Source organism: Nicotiana attenuata, unplaced genomic scaffold (assembly GCF_001879085.1).
Source record: "Nicotiana attenuata strain UT unplaced genomic scaffold, NIATTr2, whole genome shotgun sequence".
Classification (NCBI taxonomy): Eukaryota; Viridiplantae; Streptophyta; class Magnoliopsida; order Solanales; family Solanaceae; genus Nicotiana; species Nicotiana attenuata.
This window is the reverse complement of record NW_017674564.1, coordinates 31,676-49,560: the sequence shown is the minus strand read 5'-3', so window position 1 is coordinate 49,560 and position 17,885 is coordinate 31,676. Positions and strand designations below refer to the sequence as shown.

The 17,885-nt window shown below is 36.2% G+C and overlaps 2 protein-coding genes and 1 non-coding gene across 3 annotated transcripts; 1 reads left to right on the top strand and 2 right to left on the bottom strand.

Annotated features, from left to right (window-relative positions):
* Positions 1 to 898: 898 nt before the first annotated feature.
* On the bottom strand, positions 899 to 5,208 carry LOC109218904 (probable protein S-acyltransferase 7). Its single transcript, XM_019383303.1, has 5 exons — positions 4,872 to 5,208; positions 3,856 to 4,038; positions 3,155 to 3,448; positions 2,040 to 2,273; positions 899 to 1,938 (listed from the first exon to the last, which is right to left on the bottom strand). The coding sequence occupies exons 1-5, from the start codon at positions 4,968 to 4,970 to the stop codon at positions 1,411 to 1,413; spliced, it is 1,338 nt and encodes a 445-aa protein (XP_019238848.1). The 5' UTR covers positions 4,971 to 5,208; the 3' UTR covers positions 899 to 1,410.
* A 5,468-nt stretch (positions 5,209 to 10,676) lies between these two features.
* On the top strand, positions 10,677 to 10,748 carry TRNAQ-UUG. The gene has a single exon. It is a non-coding gene; the product is annotated as a tRNA-Gln (tRNA).
* A 2,229-nt stretch (positions 10,749 to 12,977) lies between these two features.
* On the bottom strand, positions 12,978 to 17,289 carry LOC109218905 (serine/threonine-protein kinase CDL1-like). The gene is made up of 5 exons (XM_019383304.1): positions 16,866 to 17,289; positions 15,433 to 15,632; positions 15,138 to 15,327; positions 13,984 to 14,375; positions 12,978 to 13,560 (listed from the first exon to the last, which is right to left on the bottom strand). The coding sequence occupies exons 1-5, from the start codon at positions 16,981 to 16,983 to the stop codon at positions 13,117 to 13,119; spliced, it is 1,344 nt and encodes a 447-aa protein (XP_019238849.1). The 5' UTR covers positions 16,984 to 17,289; the 3' UTR covers positions 12,978 to 13,116.
* Positions 17,290 to 17,885: the final 596 nt, after the last annotated feature.

Sequence of the window (17,885 nt, the reverse complement as noted above, 5' to 3'; positions counted from 1 at the left end):
ACAGTACATTCTAAGAGAACTTGCAATGCCTTGACTGAGAATAGAATTGAAGGGGTGAACGGGTACTGTTGATCACACTACCCCAAACATGTAAAATAGGCCGCAGTTTTGGTGATCCGCCATTGGAGAAGAAGTGCTTTCTTGATTAATTTATTTGTTCGTGAAATTCTTGTGTTGTAAAGGAGCTAAAGAAGGAATAGGTTTTGAATTTGAAGTATATAAACCTGTTGCGGTGTTGATATTGTCGTTACTAACCAATGCCGTAACTGCCATCAAACGAATTGTTCATTTAATATGCTAATGCAATAGTAAATAATTTATAATGCTTGCGTTAGAAGGTTGGGCATTTTAGGTTTGTTGTGATGTCCTGGTAAAAGCTTGATGCGGCTGGTTCGAATTCGACTAAAATGCTACTACTAGGATAAATATTATTGCTCGTCATATAGAAGTGTTACATCACTTTGTCTATGACCATATATATATATAGAGAGAGGGAGAGTCTTTTACTTATTCGTATTTTTCTAAGAATATGTTTTAAAGAAGAATTAAATTTGTATTTGCTCTATGATTATGATAAGACAAACTATGATAAAAAGGAAAGAACCTATGCTTATGTTTTGAAAGATCAAAAGTGGTTAACATGTAACAAATGAAAAGCTAAGGCAATGATCCATAACTTACTGGACTTTTGTTTCCATTAGGTAAATAGGTGCCTATAAAAGGAAAGATGTATCCTTATGATTTGCATTTCAATCAAATTGTTTAACAAAAGCGCATAACACCAAGCCAGGACACCAGATTCAACCTTCACAAAATCGTGCAGTTGACCTCAAAGAAAAGTTTACTACATATGACATTTTTACAACTTTTGAGCCAAACTGAGATGTACAGTGTTAACTTTACTAATAAGCTCCAAGAATTTATGTATAAATTACTTCAACCATTCTTTTTACTTTAACTACTCATGCAATCGCCTCGTAGAGGCATAGATTGCAAGAACATTTGAAACAACTCTTCAAACTCCGATTGCCTGGTGCACAGAAGGAACCGGCATCTGATGTTACAAGAGAAGCAGCTCTAGACCTAAACTGCTGAAAAGACAACACAGTAAAGTTTGTACACGTGCATGTGTTGGTAAATATGAAGTTTATGAACATAACAACACGCTGATGAAAGCTATTACACTAACTATTCCACACATAGAATACAAGTTTAAGAATGAAAAGCACCGCTCATATCACACAACAGTTCACTTCCTAAAGCCAACAACCAGAGCAACATCTTCACACCCGTCAACACAGAGTCCCAAAGGCCCAGATAATACACAACATTTCGTGCAAGTTGAATGACCACATATCACACCTCCAAGAACCACTAATCTATTCAATCCAGTTTCATACTATCTGTTAATCACAAGTTTTGATCTGTTGGTCGGGCTGTTGTAAAGCCACCACCGCTACTCCCGCCGGTTCGATTAGGTTCTCCCACTCTTGATGCCAAAGCAAGAACTTCAGGCGACATCTCCCAGCTTCCACTTTTCCTTCCCCAACTGGATCCTCTAGGATGTATTCCTGCACGATCAGCCTCATCTACCGTAGTTCTTATCTCGGGAGACATCTGGCCTAACACACCATCTTTAACGTTCAGGATATTGTTGTCGCTAAATTGTCCTTCATTATCCACTCCTCCCCCTACTTCACTCCAAACCGCTTTCCTGCCCATTTCTATGTCCTCCACAGCCTTTCCCATGTTTGGACTCACAAAACCCCCACCTGCAGATCGACTTGGCATCTTGGGTTCCCTGGGCACCTTTGCACGGAAATTGTTCTTGGATGGAGGAATCACAGTACAGAATATCTCCTTGAAATTCTGAATCACTCCTTTGTTGTAGGGGTTGGCACGCCAATCATACCGGTATCTAAAATTCTCATAAGTAGTCTGCAGTACCCAGAAAATAGATGTCACCCACAGTACACATCAAAATCCAGACCACCTTAGCTAAACAAAGGGAAGCATACTATTAGAATCCAAGATCATACCTGATTAGTACTTATGAGGTATAGATGAAAAGCTGTAAGACCTCCAACAAACCACACTGATATAAAAGTGTATACTATCAGAACAATGGAGGCAGGTGTTTTGATCATTGCTTTCCATATGGTTGTGTCTTCTAGAACCATGATTCTCTTGATGTAGACCCAGCAGAAACCAAAAACATATATGCAAAGAAGTGTTGTAGAGAAGACAAACATGAAGAAAAAACGGTAGTTTCGCTGCAATAAAAGATACAAAAGTTTCAAAAGTCTGTGCAATGTAAAGCACGAATGCAAGACAGTAACCGTAGGTGAACCATTTCTAAAGAAGCATTAGTTACAGAAAACTATCAGTGCAAGCAAATGAATAAAGATATTTCCAGAAATCTAATGTGGACGTTGAAGTTGACTGGTAAATTGACCAGCTTGACCTCATACCTTCATAAATCTGAGAGTCAAGACCGTTATAAGATGAGAACTTAAAATTGCGGATATGTTTACTAAATCCTCTTAACTTATTTCCACCACAGAGATCTAGGGCGCTAAATATTATCCTAAACTAGAAACATACAAAATTATAATTGTCTGCATGGTGGCCATTTGAACTAAAAGGTCAGTTACAAAATCATTGAACTTCCTCCTGCTAACAACAGCATTAATGGTTAAAAGATTCTGATTCAAACATTAGTATTAACCATTTAACATCATTATATACTTGAGCTAAATCTCAAGATGTTTTGAGGATCTAATGCTTCAGATCCACATCATTTCTTCATGAAGTCTACAATTTACAAGTTATCTTTGGACACTGTACACAGTTTACATGTTTTCTCAAATTGGCATTAGAGTGAATAGGTTTTAAAACTAGAAAAGAAGAAAGAATCAGTTTTTCATATTTTTAGGCGAAAGAATCAGTCTTTCATTAATATCTTTTTTTGAGGTTTCCCAGCAGAACGAAGAGTGCGATTATGAAAAAATAGATCTGATACCACTACATAGCAGAATATATGCAATAGTTCATCAGATATATCAAGCAGCGAAAAGTTAACTGAACAGAGAGAGCATATCAGTTACTAGTGCGGTACTACCAACTAAAAAATGTTAAGCTAAAAAAAAATTACCAGCCCAATGCATTGCCCTACCCAAGGGCAGTGATGGTCAAATCTTTCAACGCAGTTATTGCAGATTGAGCAGTGAGAACAACGGGGAGGTCTATAGAGCATGCAGGTGTCACAGTATTTGATCTTCACGGTAATGCCATTAACCTCAACTTCTTTAATGCGGGGCAAACGTAATTGAGGAGTTTGTCCACCACCTTCCGCAGTACCATCATAACCTTCTGGTTCTGGAGGGTGTGCATTACGAGGAATTATTCCTGGATCCCTTCCAGATGTGAGAAGGAGTAGAACTAAAACCTGTAAGATTTAAATGTGAAACTCTTAGCAGTGCAAATTGGAAGAAACCTTCCACAAGTTATGCAATAAGGTTGTCAATCCTTTCCATTGTGAGGACAGCCACTTAACAGTATTGGCAGTTTGGCAAAACCAAGCCAAACTTACATCCTTGAGATGCAGTGCCAAGTTAATATCAGATCAATTAAGATCATTGATTTTCTAATACTTGGAATTTTGCAACGGTAGCATCAGATCATTAATTATCTAATGCTTGGTATTTTGTTTCCAGCAATGGTAAGATAAAATAAAGACAGCTTTATACAGCTATTGTGTTCTCTGGAATTGCAATCATAAACTGCTAAGCTTGTTTCTGTAAAATGTTGGTAATGAGGATGTTACTATCAATGAAGACTAGGGAGAGGACTTACATAGAATGTGAACACAACGACTACAACCATAATCAATATCCCCAGGTGATTTGAAAAATCATCCATCAGCTTTCTAGCAACAAAGACACAGAAAACTGAGACAGGGGCCACTATGAGAAACATGGTCAGTGCTAGTGATCTTGCGTCTGGCCCAAATATGAACCTTCCTTGAAAGAAAAATATCTGCTCAGAGAGAAGAACATTAAAAAGTCAGAAACTAAGAAAAGGAAGTGGCATATATTCTGTAACGTGAAACTCTTCTCACGGAAAATGCTTCTTTTTTCTTTTTTTAAGGAGTGAATTAAAGAGATAACTCATCCCTTTTTCACAGGAAGTTCATGTAAAGCACATATCACTTTTCAGTAAGTCAAGAAATGGTTTTTCAACACATGAACAGCTGGAAAAGATGTCGGAGGAAAGAAAAGATTTTCAGTTTTAGATGAACATATGATAAGGACTAAGACTACCGAAGACGTTTGTCCTAGAATTGAGACTAAAAATAATCAAGTAAAACACTAAAACCTCATTCCGAGAAGTAGAATTGCACAAGCCAAAATACTGGCAATGTTACTAAAGTAAATGTGATAACATAACCTAGAATGAGCACATCTGGTGTACTCCTCCTACACAGTTGTTTGGCGCTTCCACGGACAGTAAAAACTTATAAGCACCATTAACTAGGATGCAGAATCTTCAGGGATTTCACCTTATGACATAAAAGCAGATACCTCGTATTCTCACATTTTTTGAGGAAGCTATATTTCTAATTCTTGGGTCTTTTTTAACCCATGCTGATGTTTAAAAGTTTGTTATGCAATATCAAGTATGATCAGCAGACTCAAGTATAGTTCATAGTAGTTCTAATAATGACAATAAGCTAGCGGAAAACAGGTAAAGATTGAAGCTTTAACATCTTATAAAAACGGAAAAAAGATTGAAGCTTTAACAGGTAGTACGGCAATAAAAAATAATGCCAGAGCTAAACCCTAAGAGTAAAAGTGTAAGGATATACTAACATTGCTTCCTTTCCATGCCTGGTAAATCCGTAAATCATCCGACCCATTCATGGATCCAGATAATGGATCGGATCGTTTCGGAGGAGGTACCACATACATCTCCCAGCTTCCTCTCTATTATAGCCCAATGAATCTCAAATCCGGATCTCTAGCAGAAAATCAAGTACAAACGCTCCGGCAGCAGATAATGTTAATTACAGAAAAACAAATAAACACTTAAATGGGCGAACTGAGAGCTATCATTATGAGAGTGTGAGACTTTCCGGCGATAAAAAATTTGCCGGCAACAAAGTCAGGTTTCCGGTGAAGAGAGGAGTAAAGTTTTGGGTTAAATGGGCCGACAAGGCATGAGGGTAAAGAGAGTGAAAAAGGGAGAAAAAGGGTTTGGTTTGTATGAGTGTGTTGTGGGGGCCCATTTCTAACTTTACAGGATGGTCAAACTGACGTGGCGAATTACTGTTGGGTAAGCTTGTGAAAGGTGGACCCGTTGAACTTTTGTTGTGGACCGCTTGGCTTTTGTAAACGACGTTTCATTGCAACACTTGGATGCCCTGGCACTCGTTTTTTGGTCCCTAAATCTTTGCTCGGGATAACAATAGGGGAGAAAAATTAAGGGAAATTACCAGCTATGTTCATTTATAAGTAGTTCATTATAAAAATTGGCCAATTAATAAAATATTATTAATATTAGTCAAATTAGCCAATTAGCTATTTGAAGCAACAAAATATCAAATTTTTGCTTTGTTTTGAGTGGGTGTTATTAGAATATATTGGGCACAACTTAAGGAGCTTGAATCTCAATTTTGTGATGATTTGGTGAAGTTTTGAGGCGGTTTGAATTGAAAATTCGACGTAAAAACTGAAAATGAAAAAAAAATTATATGTGTATCACATTGTGTATTATTTGTGTATCACATATGTATCATATTTGTATCAATTGTGTATCACATGTATATCCATGTATACCTGTGTGTGAGATATATGCGTGATACATGTGTCGCAGAAGACTTTTTTGAACTCGATTTAATTACGAATTTTGATACAAAAACCAGTCCAAATCACCTTCAATCTTCCTCAAATTTTGTATATTGACTTAACTATATATTTTCAATGAATTTCAACTATACCCATTGAAAAAATTCCTTTTTTGCTTAGATTTTTGGAATATTGTATATATTTTTGTATTTCATCACCTTATTTGCTACCCCGTCCATGAAATTTCCTTTCCGTCTTGTATCTAATGTTGCTAATCACGCTTAAAAATATGGAAGGTGATTTTTACACGTGATTCTTTGAAAGAAAGAACCTTATTATTTGGTGTTTCAATTTTTGTTGGCTAGTTTTGGTAAGTTTATGACTAATGGCTAGAGGTTGGTAAGTTGAGATTTATTTGGGACATTTTTGTAAGTTTTCCCAAAAATTAAATATGAGCGAATTGCTTTATATCTTCCACTTTTAAGTAAGGCATGTATTGTGGGTCAGGCCCAGCCCGGGACCGGCCCGGGACTACGGGCCGGTCTCTAATGCTGCAAAAGCCCACAGCAGGTCGGTCTCAACCAAAAAGCCCGCGAGCCCGGGACTGTTTAGCCCGTGACCGGCAGGCGGGCCTGGGCCGGTTCAACCGGGCCTCACGGGCCCAAAGGTAATATTTCAAAAAAAAAAATTTAAAAAAAGACCAACGGCTAGAAATTAAAAAAATAGCCGTTGGCCCTTAATTTCAGTCGTTGAGAAGTTTAAAAAATAGCCATTTGGCCCCCAAACTTTGTTTTAGCCCCAAACTTTTTATAATTATACTTTTTTCCTATTCTAAACTATAAATACCCCCTCATTCTTGCATTTTTACTCACAAATTCATCAATCTCTCTCTAATTTTCTTCTATAATTGCTTACTTTATTATTGCAATTTCGTAAAAAATTGTAAAGTTGGTGAATTGAAGTATTCAAGTCTTCAAGTCTTTAACGATATTCAATTTTCAAGAAGTTGTTCGTCAATTCATAAACTCGTTCCAACTCTTAAGTTTTAATAATATAGTTTTGTTTGTTTTAGTTTGTATAATTATAATTAATATGGTCTTTTCTTTGAAAAAAATATTTGGTGGTAAGGGAAAATCTAAAATTGGTGAATCTAGTCGCCAAGCTACTACCCCTCCCCCGGCTCCCCGACCCAAACCTGTTACCCGTCCTCCTGCACCTATTATTCTTGATAGTGATAACCCTTGTTTTCAATTTAGCGATAGTCAATTTTGCCATGATGTTGCACCAGGTGAACAATTAAATGCTGAATATATGAATGCTCTTTATCCTAATGAAACTATTGATGAAAATGATGAGGAAAATGAAGATTTAGATGAAACACAACCGGATTTAGATGATACACCTACTAGTCCTGTTGTTAACCCAACTGATAATAATCCAAATGATGCCCCGCCTGACCCTCCTGTAGTAACCCCTACTTTTAATAGACAACGTTCTAGACGCCCCGAAACATCACTTGTTTGGAACTTTTTTACTCAACTAAGAGAACAAAATAAGGCTAAGTGTAATACTTGTGGGGGTTTGTTGGCTCATAAATTTACTGGAGACTGTAACGGTACGGGTAGTTTGACTAGACACATAAAGACACACCCTAGAGATAAAGCTAGATATCTTCAAATGAGAGTGCAGCCAGAGGGGAGAAGTAATGAGGTTAACCCTAATACCGGGTCAAATCTAGTTCAACCAGGAATTAACACTGTGACCGGTGGCATTTTATATTACGATCCAAATAAAGACCGTGAAGAATTAGCAAAAATGGTTACTGTTATGTGCTTACCCTATAGTTTTCCTTCTAACCCTCACTTTGTGCATTATATTAGAAAAGATTTTAATCCTACTTATAAAGGATGGCCTCGCGCAACCGTAAAGAGCGATATTTATAAATATAAACATGAATATGAATAATATTTGCGGTATTTATTTACTCATATAGATTGTCGGATTGCTATTACCACTGATATTGGTAGAAGTGGTAATGACTGTGATTATCTTACTGTAACTACTCATTGGATTGATGAAGAATGGAAAATGCAAAAATGCATTATTGCTTATAGAATAATTAATTCACGTCACACAGGTAAGTTTTGCTAACACAGTTGCAGATATTTGTAGATATTTTTGCATTCGACATAAAATAATGTCAATTTCTATGGATAATGCTTCTAGTAACACTAATGTTATATGCTTACTTACAACTACACTAAATCCTGCATTCATTTAGTAATTATTTTCATGTTAGATGTATTTGTCATATTTACCATTTAATCGTCGGTGATGGTATGAGAATTTTAAATTTAGAAATTGAAAAGGTTAAAATGGCTCTTAATTGGCTTTTTTATTCAAACCGTAGAAGTAGACTTAGAGAGTATTTTAAAAAATGTGATGAATTTGGCCTTAGAGAAAGAAAGGTTCCTAAAGCTTGTCCGACTAGATGGAATTATATGTACGAAAGTTTAGTTGTTGCATATGAATATAGAAACCCAATTAATGCAACGTTTAATGCTCGTGTTGGTGGTGAGGATGATGATGAAATCCTTACAAATCAAGATTGGAATAATGTTAAAATTCTTATAGATTTTTTAGAACAATTTCATCAAGCTACAAATGAATTGTCTGGGCAATATTATCCTACTATTTCAAACTGTTTAGTTTATATTGCAGCACTATGTGATTTGTTTGTTGAATTTTCAGAGGGTGGGGAAATTTATCAACTTGCTATAAATGCAATGAAAGAAAAGTTTAAAAAATATTTTTTCCCTATTCTTCCTATTTATGGTGCTGCTGCCATGTTAAATCCTACCATGAAATTAGGAGGTTCTCACTTTTGGTATTCAAATATTTATAAGGCTTTAGATCTTTTTGATGAGGAATTTGCTACACTTGCAGATGCAAAAGCCTCAATTAAAATAAATGCTCAAACAATTTATAATGCTTATCAACTTGCCTTAGATCATGCTAGACCAAATGTTCCAACTCCTACTTCGTCTAGTTCACAATCATCTAAAAGAACTGCGGGCCTAAAAACACTTAGTTCTTGGACGGAGTTCAGGGGTTCTCAAGGTGATAATATTGATGATACTTCATATCTAAATGAGCTTCAAGTTTATTTGTCGCAGGGCCTTGAAAAGGAGAATCCAGACGGCACCTTTGATCTTTTGGAATGGTGGAAGGCCGGAGAAAAATATTTTCCGGTTCTTGCAAGGATGGCTCGAGATATTTTATGTATTCAAGCTTCAACAGTGGCATCAGAGAGCGCTTTCAGTCAAGCGAGACTTCAAATAGGTGATCATAGAGCGTCTATGAGGGAGAGCTTGGAAAAATCAGTACTCTTCAGAGATTGGATCCGTTCGGAAAGAAGAAATTTTGGACTTGCTGAATCACAACCGGAGATAGACGAAGCTTATGAAGAAATGATAGCGGAACTTGCGGAGGATGCTGCTTCGCCCGGAAGCGGTGAGTGACAAGCTCTTTCCGCCACCACCAACGGAATTCCCTCCGAACCTTGAAGGATTTATGAAATTTGTTAGAGATACTATGTAGATTATGTGTAACTTGTACTTTGGCACATCTTCTTTGTTTTTTTTTCCTTTTAGTTGTAGGTATTAGCACCTTGTTGTGCTCATTTCCATCGAGGGGAGGAAGACTAAGAAAGATATTGCCATTTTTGTTAATGTCTGTAATAATAAAAATTATAAGACATTCCATTGAATATCTCTTTGCAAACTTTTTTTTGTGTTTAAAATTGACTCTTTAGAAGATTTAACTTACAATTATATATAAGCTATAAATATATTACAATAAATTAATATAAGGCAATAATATATACATAACATACTATATATACTACATAATATATATATATATATATAATACACACACACAACATCTAACACATATTAAGCTATATATATATATGTTAATGTATTATAGATATAGATATAGTATATATAATATATATTAATGCAATATATATACATACTAATATAATGTGGTAGATTGTGGTGTGGTGCGCGTGTATATATATATATATATATATATATTATAATATAGTATATATATATAGTTTACAAGAAATTGCCTTAGACAAAAAAAATTCAAAAAAAAATAACCCGGAACGAAAAAGCTCATTAGGCCCGTTTAGCCCGTGGGCCCGGCACATTTAGCCCGTGACCATGTGGTCTTAGGCCCACAGTGGGCCGGTTCCACACATTAGGACCGTTTGGCCCGAGATCGCCAAAGACCAAACAGTCCCGGGCTCGCCCCATAATACACCCTTACTTTTAAGTGAGTTCATCAATAGGAGAAAATGGAGAAATTTTTATGACTTATGAGATATGAAATCTACATTTAAATTACGGAGATTAGATTCTTCACCTTGATGCTTATAAGATGTCGACTAGGCTTTTAATTATTGAGTCTATTGACTAATCTTTAAAGATAAACTGTATTAGTTACCTTAATGTTTTTAAATTAAAATTTGAATATTCAAAAATTATATAAAAATATTGTATATGAAATTCTTCTCATGTCAATATGATGAAAAAATACATCTTAAATTATTGGTTACAATTCACATAGTTTAAATATCACAAAACTAAAAGTGCCACATAAATTAAATATTATTTCAGACGAAAGATAATAAAGAACGTACCCTTTTTTTTTTTTCAATTTAAACTCCAATTTTTCGTGTGGAAAGAATCAGAAATTAAAGAGAATCAACGTCGTTTAAATCGTTAACTTAAAATAACATACTGAAGTACAGCATCATCTGGTTCTATGGTGTAGTGGTTAGCACTCTGGACTTTGAATCCAGCGACCTGGGTTCGACTCCCGGTAGGACCTTTCCTTTTTTGCTTTTTCGCTTTTCCATTTACTACCTTTGTTGATCATATTTTAGCAGCGGGTGCCGGGTGGTATGTAACGGATTGTTTGGTTTGGTACTAGTTTATCTTGGGATCATCTTTCCACATTCAGTATGGAAAAGATAATACCAAAGATTTTGGTATAAAATTTATGATAGTATTAGCTAATACCATTAACCAAACAGTGAATGAATAGTCCCAAATTTTTTAGCAGAATAATATCTTTAATCAGACAACTGACCCCGAAGGATCATTCTTGAATCCTTAATCAACGTAGATTATCGGGAACCACGGTTTTATTTATATTGGTTAATGCAACATCAATCTTCCAACAAACATGATCTTATTTATTTGGTTAGTAGTTGAACAAGATTTCACATGACAAAGAGAAACAAACCTAGTTATAATAATGATAAATGTCATCCAATGTTATGTTATTGTCCAACCCATCTCCAACTAATGATATTGTGCAGCAAAATAGCCTCCTATCAGGATATAAGGAATGTAGATCTTCACAGCAAAGAATCATATAATTAAGCTGCCTAAGTTCTTCACACTATACTACTAAAACTTTTAGCTTCTGCAGATGAGTGATAATGTATTTGGCGGCATCCACTGCTTTTGAGAACAAACACATATATAGTTCAGCAAAGGAGATGCATGCAAGTTTGACATTTGAGTGTAGAAGAAGCAGTCAAAGACGATATATATATATATATATATATATATATATATATATATAAGCTGCCTGAAATCCTAGATGTGACCAAAGCCTCAAGTTTCATGACATTTGGATGGTCCAATCTATGCAAAATAAAAATCTATTTTGCCATAAAGCGACACTCTCCGGATCCATATTCATTGCTTTAATTGGAAATTCGTAATTTTATTTACAGATTACCTTGAACCAAGCTGACACCAATAAAAAAATATATATATATAACCAAGCAAATAGGTTTAGATTGGCAAGATAATATCTGAGTTACAAGGTGTGAAAATCGTATAGAGGAAAAAAAAAGGATTGTCTTCATTAATTTTTGTGATTTGGGGCATGTAGTCTTTTTTCTTTTCTTTTTTGGATATGTTATGAGGCATCGTATTTAGCTCCTGTTTTAGCATACAAAATTGGTGATCCTTGTCTTTATTTCTGCGGTGGGAGAAAGGCCACAATTTGGCTTCTAAGTTGCACCAAGAGAGTTGACCTAGTGATCAATGAAGTCGATACAAACTTTGGAGACCAGCATAGATATAAAGACATATAGTAGGTGCTTTCTCTCCACCTGCCTAAGACTTGGTGGGCAAATTACTCGGTACTAGGAAGTAGTTGATGGAATAGTTAATTGGTGGGCAAATTACTCGGTACTAAGAAGTAGCAGATACCTGATGGAATAGTCGAGGTGCGCATAAACTGATCCAGATAAAAAATGAAAAAATTGGACTTCTAAGTTTAATGAGAATAGCAGCTGGTTTGCATCTGTGGGTTCCAATTTACATTTCTGGTTTTTTTCTTCCTTTTGAGTTAAAGTTTCATTATTCTAATGCATCATTTTGTCGTTTGACATTAAAAATGCCCAGCTCCGCTGATGACGCGCCTCAACTTATATTAATCCTTTACCTTTTCATTAAAAAGAAGATTTAGGAGAACTCATTGGAGTAATAGTCTAGTAATCCGCATATTTCTAGAATCACCACCGGTCTAAACCAAAATAATGAAAGAAGATAGAGAACTGGGACAATTTCTATATTGGTGGCTTGCTTAGATCTTCCTTTATACGCAAGATGACCATGAAAAGTGTGTGATAGCTGAGAACCTTGGTTGACTTGGTTCATTTGCTTGGAGGCAGGGGCGGATTTAGGGGCCGGAAGAGTGTTCACCCTAAATAATACACTCCCTATGTGAGGAAAAATTTGTTTTTTACCTCTATATATTATATTTTGAATCCACTTGACACAACCCAAAAGCATAGCTTTAGCGGTCAGGAGTTCAAAACCTTTGTAAGATCATTGGTTCTATTGCCACTATTTGCAACCTTTTTAACTTTTCCTTTTTTTGAACCTCCTTAGCGGTAATTCTGTCTCCGCGGTTTTGAGTCATCCTTTCCTAGGTGATAGTTCTGAGCTCGTGAAATTATTATATCAAAGCATAACAAAACGACCATTACATACTCGCATGCATTTCCATACTAAAGTCTCACATAAGGACAGCACCTAACGAAGAGCCACTATATATGGTGATCTGAAGTTACTTCACATGAAACAAAATAGTTATGAAGTAGTAACATTTATGGTAATCTCATAATGCATCAACAAAAAACTCTGAGGTTCTCTGCAAGGAAACTAACGTGTTATTACCACCTTGATCTATAATCAAAATCATCTTCCACATTCGGTTTCCTTTTGTCTCTCCAGGTCTCGCCCCACTTCTTGGCCTCAACAACAGCTCGTTCCCGTTCTTGATCCTTGCTCGAAGCTCTCATTTCCTTTACAGCGATTCCAGCACGATTAAAATCAACAGGGCTTACATTTCCTTGTTCTTCTCCCTGGAATATCCTCCCATCTCTCTGAGATCCAATCTGATTCGATTGAGCTGAAGGTGAATCATGCTTTTGGGATGCAAAGTAGCTCAAAGCAAGCACAATGTCTTTCGTGTGAGGTCGAGCATGGGGATCATCCTGAACACACATTAGTGCCAGTTCTACTGCCCTCCGGAAAACAGATTGTGGAAACTTGCCTCTTAACTTTGGATCTGCTAATTGCACATAATTCTTGCAGTCTTTCAACATAGGACGTGCCTGTCAAGAGGCAAACAAAGCTCACTATTAGCAGGGAAAAAAGGAAGCGCACAAACATGAAGTGCGGAAACAGGAGACTAGTGTTATCAAGCTCAACACTTTTCACTCAGAAAAACAAACGAAACGACTTAGCTTATGATATATTTCATGACAAATGGTCAGAACTGTGAAAAGATGGTAATTCAAATTATTAGAGAGCAGACGTTTCACGAAATACCTTTGACATCATGATAAAATTATTGAACACTCAGATAAAAACTTTTGCTTCAAAGCTAACTTACTAGAAGACAGAATCAAGAAGTGACACAAACATCTTTAAGTAGTGAAACAAAAACTTGCTACAGGAATTAATTTTCAAAATTGGATTCTGTTCCAGCTTGCTAATTATTGAATGAACTGTCATCAGTGAGCGAAGTTAATTACCCAGTCCACAAGCATTTCTTTTCCATGTTCGCGAGTGTCATCCATTGCTCTACATCCAGTAATTAGCTCCAACAAGAGCACACCAAAACTATAGATGTCTGACTTCATAGTCAGCTTTCCAGTTCCCGCATACTCAGGTGCACAATATCCATGAGTGCCCATAACCCGAGTTGAAACATGCGTATTGTCTGCACCTGGTCCAAACTTTGCAAGACCAAAGTCAGAGAGTTTAGGGTGGAAACCCTCACTTAATAATATGTTTGCTGACTTAAGGTCCCTGTAGATAACAGGACGATCAGCTTGCCTGTGAAGGTAATCCAGCCCTTTGGCGGCACCAGATGCTATTATCATCCTGGTATCCCAATCCAATGGCTCCATGTCAGGCGTCATATCTGCACATTACCTCTAAATCATCACAATTCAAACTTTAACGGCCGAGTGCACATATTAATTGCATCCTCTGATGCCTGTTCAATTGAACAATTTTCTACAGAAAAGAGAAGTTCAAATCAAGTAAGGTAATGCTAGAAAATTTCACACCAAAGCTAATACTCACATAGTAACAACTTGGGAAGACATATTGGAGGCAACCACTTATAGGTTCAGAAAATTTAATGCACAGTTAATACAGTTAGGAGTTAAAGATGGGCAGTTGATCATTTTCACGGGGAGAACTGAGAAACAAGATATCCATCAAATTTGGCAATGCAGCTCTTCTGCTAAACAAGACAAGCTTAGTTGTTATAAACAAAGGCAGAAGTCTGTGTCGTGCTGAAGCAACCACCGGATCTATTTTGGAATGCGTATGTCAGACAGAAGCAGTGAAGACTTCCTCAGTGAAGAAAATGAAAATAGAAGTGGATGAGTATTTAAAGTGTGATAATAAGAACTTCATATCTTCAAGGATCCTGAAAATGGACTTGTTACACCATCAATGGTCACCCAAAAGTTTTATAGCAAGTAAGGAATGAATCTACAGCTTCGAAGCAGACCAAGACAGGAATGAATGGTATTACTGAAGCATAACAGATGGCCGCAGGTAGACAAATAAGAATCTATTAATTTTTATTTCTTTTGTTGCCAATCCAAATTTCATAACATGTGTAAGTGAGAACTGCCTATCAGCTGAAACTATGTTAACGTTGAAGCATTACCATGGAGATGATATTCCAGAGATCTTAGAGGCATGAATTCATAGATAAGAATGCGCTGGTTTCCTTCAATGCAGTAACCAATTAGATTAACCAGGTTAGGGTGACGCAGCAGTGAAAGCATGTGAACCTCCACAAAGAACTCCTTATCCCCTTGAAGACCTGAATGATTTAGCTTCTTAACAGCCACAACCTGAATGGATCATTCCAGGACCAAAAAGTATGATGAATATGAAATGAACAAGACACGCTTGCTTTAACGTGAAACTGGATAAAGATTTAATGTAGTGAAAATCACCTGACCACTTTCAAGTTGCCCTTTGAATACTGGCCCAAAGCCACCTTCCCCAATAATTGATTCTCGCCTGAAATTGTTCGTTGCTGCTGCAAGTTCCCTGTAAGAGAAAGTTGGAAGGTTGCTTTCCGAAGGAGAACTATCTTTTGATATTGGTACTTGTTGTCTGGGCTCCAAGAGTGTGCTATATTTGACTGCATTATCTGGCAGGTGCATATAAAACAACAAAGAAAGAACAGATGAATTATTACACCAGGAGATTCATGACTATTCAAACTTCTAAAAGCACAACTTAATATCCTTATAACTATAATATGGGATTTTACACCAACTTACCGGCCTCAACAAATGAAGTGCAAATTAACAAAAAGACAACTTCAGAACCATGGAATTTATCAATAAACAGTTAGTCTATGTCAAGCATGGGAAGCTTTGTGAGAATATCACTGTAGCTAATCAATTTACTAAAAGTTTAGAACAACATAAACAAGATGGAATCTACATTAACTGTGGAAGATCAGGTTAATTCATCCAAACTTGTTATAATCTCATATTTGGTGTCAAAGAGAGCACATGCCTCGGTGTCCTTACACAGCTTAAGGATTCGCAATTACATTACAGGGTTATCCATCCTCTGCATCATAAACCTCTTTAAGCAATTAGTATAACTTGGTATTGAAAAGTCTTGACAAGATAAAAAGTGTGATTAACAGTTTAACGTTTAGGCTTCAAGATCCTAATTACATTCATAGTATTCCACTTATCTCTAGACAAAAGTAAACATCTGTTCATAGTCCCAACAAGGCAATTTAGGAAGTGAAATCACAAACAACAATTTGTCCTTTTATGTTACCTTCAAAAAAGATTCAATAGTTTGTCCTTTGGAGTAGTAGTATTTTGTGTACAGTTAAACACCCTCATATTAAAGGGGACACAACTAGTACAGACTATTTCCTACCAAATTTAAAATACTAATTAATAATACTATATTAAACTCGACCAGGTATATTAAAACGAGATAGAGAAGCTAACTGCAATCAGGCTGGAAGATTTGGGTGAGAATCATTCAAATGTATTTTTGCATGGTGAGTCATTGGAGGTGCAAGAACTAATTAACTTAGACATCTAAGTTGATCGTAGATAAAAGTATAATAACATTTTATTTTCCAAGTAGAAGCTATGAAAATTCCTGAGCCGAGGTTCTATCGGAACAGTTTGCCTTCTTAAAGTCTTAAAGGCAAAGGTAAGACCTACGTACACTCTACCCTTTCCATACCTCACTTGTGGGATTATAGTGGATATGTTGCTATTGTTGCTCTTAAGCTATGAAAATAGAATGAAAGCGGAGCTAATTAATATAACGTTACAGATTTAAAAGTAACAAGATTAAATCGACGAAATAGACGAACGGGGTAAGGAAACGAAGTGAAACAAACCAAGATCAGACTTGATGGGCGTAGTAGGGGCGGCTTCAATAGGAACGTAGCTATTGTTGAGCTTGGTTTTCAAGTTGATCCCCTTTTTTTTGCTACGAAAACATGGGCAATACCCCATTATATTCTTCTTTTAGATTCCTCTATTTAATGATCAGATTATCAAACAACTCTCAAAGTTCTCTGCATGCATTTGGCCGGCGTCTTCGTTTTTCTTTTCTAGGTTTACCAATTACTATACGCACATCCAGATATTTCAAATACGTGGTTTGGATTTGGATGGCAAAGTGATCATGACCGATCCACTCGTTTAAATTTAACGAGCTAGAGTCAAGATGAGTTTTGTATTAGAAATCACAAGCTAACTATTTTGGATAAGGTGGACGACTTATACGTTTATCAAAATTGATAATTAGAATAACATTAGAACTCGACTTAGGAGAATGGACTGGGCCAGTGTGCTCTTATATTAGGATCAGTGACACGAATGATCTTGGTCTTGAATTTTTTTACCTTTGGTATACATATGGATAAAATTTCAAGTTTAACAAGGGGTAAAACTTTTGATTTTTATTGAGATTTTTACATTCTTATACACTATATGAAACTATATTGCCCTCCCTACTCAAGTTTTACTATAATTACATTTTGTATATCCAATTACGATTTAAGTACATTTTAAGGGAATTAATGATAATAATTAGTGTCCTAAAATCACTATATATCTTCCACTCTACCCCCCCCCCCCCCCATGTTTCTCTCTCCACCTCCCCTCCCCCCAACGTATCTTGCACAAGAGAGCAGCAATTCCACCATTGACAACCATTAAAAAATTTTGAAGCTTTGAATTCGAATTTGAGTTTTCAAAAAATATTATTTGTTTGAATTGGGTGTTGTTGCAAAGAATTGGGAATTCTCTCTACGTCACTCTCTATCTCTCAATCCTAATTTCAGTAATGTAAAGCAAAGAAAAAGAGAGCAACAATTCCACCATTGACAGCCATTAAAAAGGTTTGAAGCTTT

Excerpts from the sequence above, each read along its gene's own strand:
- LOC109218904 (XM_019383303.1), bottom strand. The coding sequence starts at position 4,970 with ATGTATGTGGTACCTCCTCCGAAACGATCCGATCCATTATCTGGATCC. Across the intron at positions 4,039-4,871 it reads AGGCATGGAAAGGAAGCAAT|ATATTTTTCTTTCAAGGAAG; the intron begins GTTAGTATATCC and ends CTCTCTGAGCAG. Across the intron at positions 3,449-3,855 it reads TCGTTGTGTTCACATTCTAT|GTTTTAGTTCTACTCCTTCT; the intron begins GTAAGTCCTCTC and ends TAAATCTTACAG.
- LOC109218905 (XM_019383304.1), bottom strand. The coding sequence starts at position 16,983 with ATGGGGTATTGCCCATGTTTTCGTAGCAAAAAAAAGGGGATCAACTTG. Across the intron at positions 15,328-15,432 it reads GGCAACTTGAAAGTGGTCAG|GTTGTGGCTGTTAAGAAGCT; the intron begins GTGATTTTCACT and ends TGATCCATTCAG. Across the intron at positions 13,561-13,983 it reads AAGAAATGCTTGTGGACTGG|GCACGTCCTATGTTGAAAGA; the intron begins GTAATTAACTTC and ends GCCTCTTGACAG.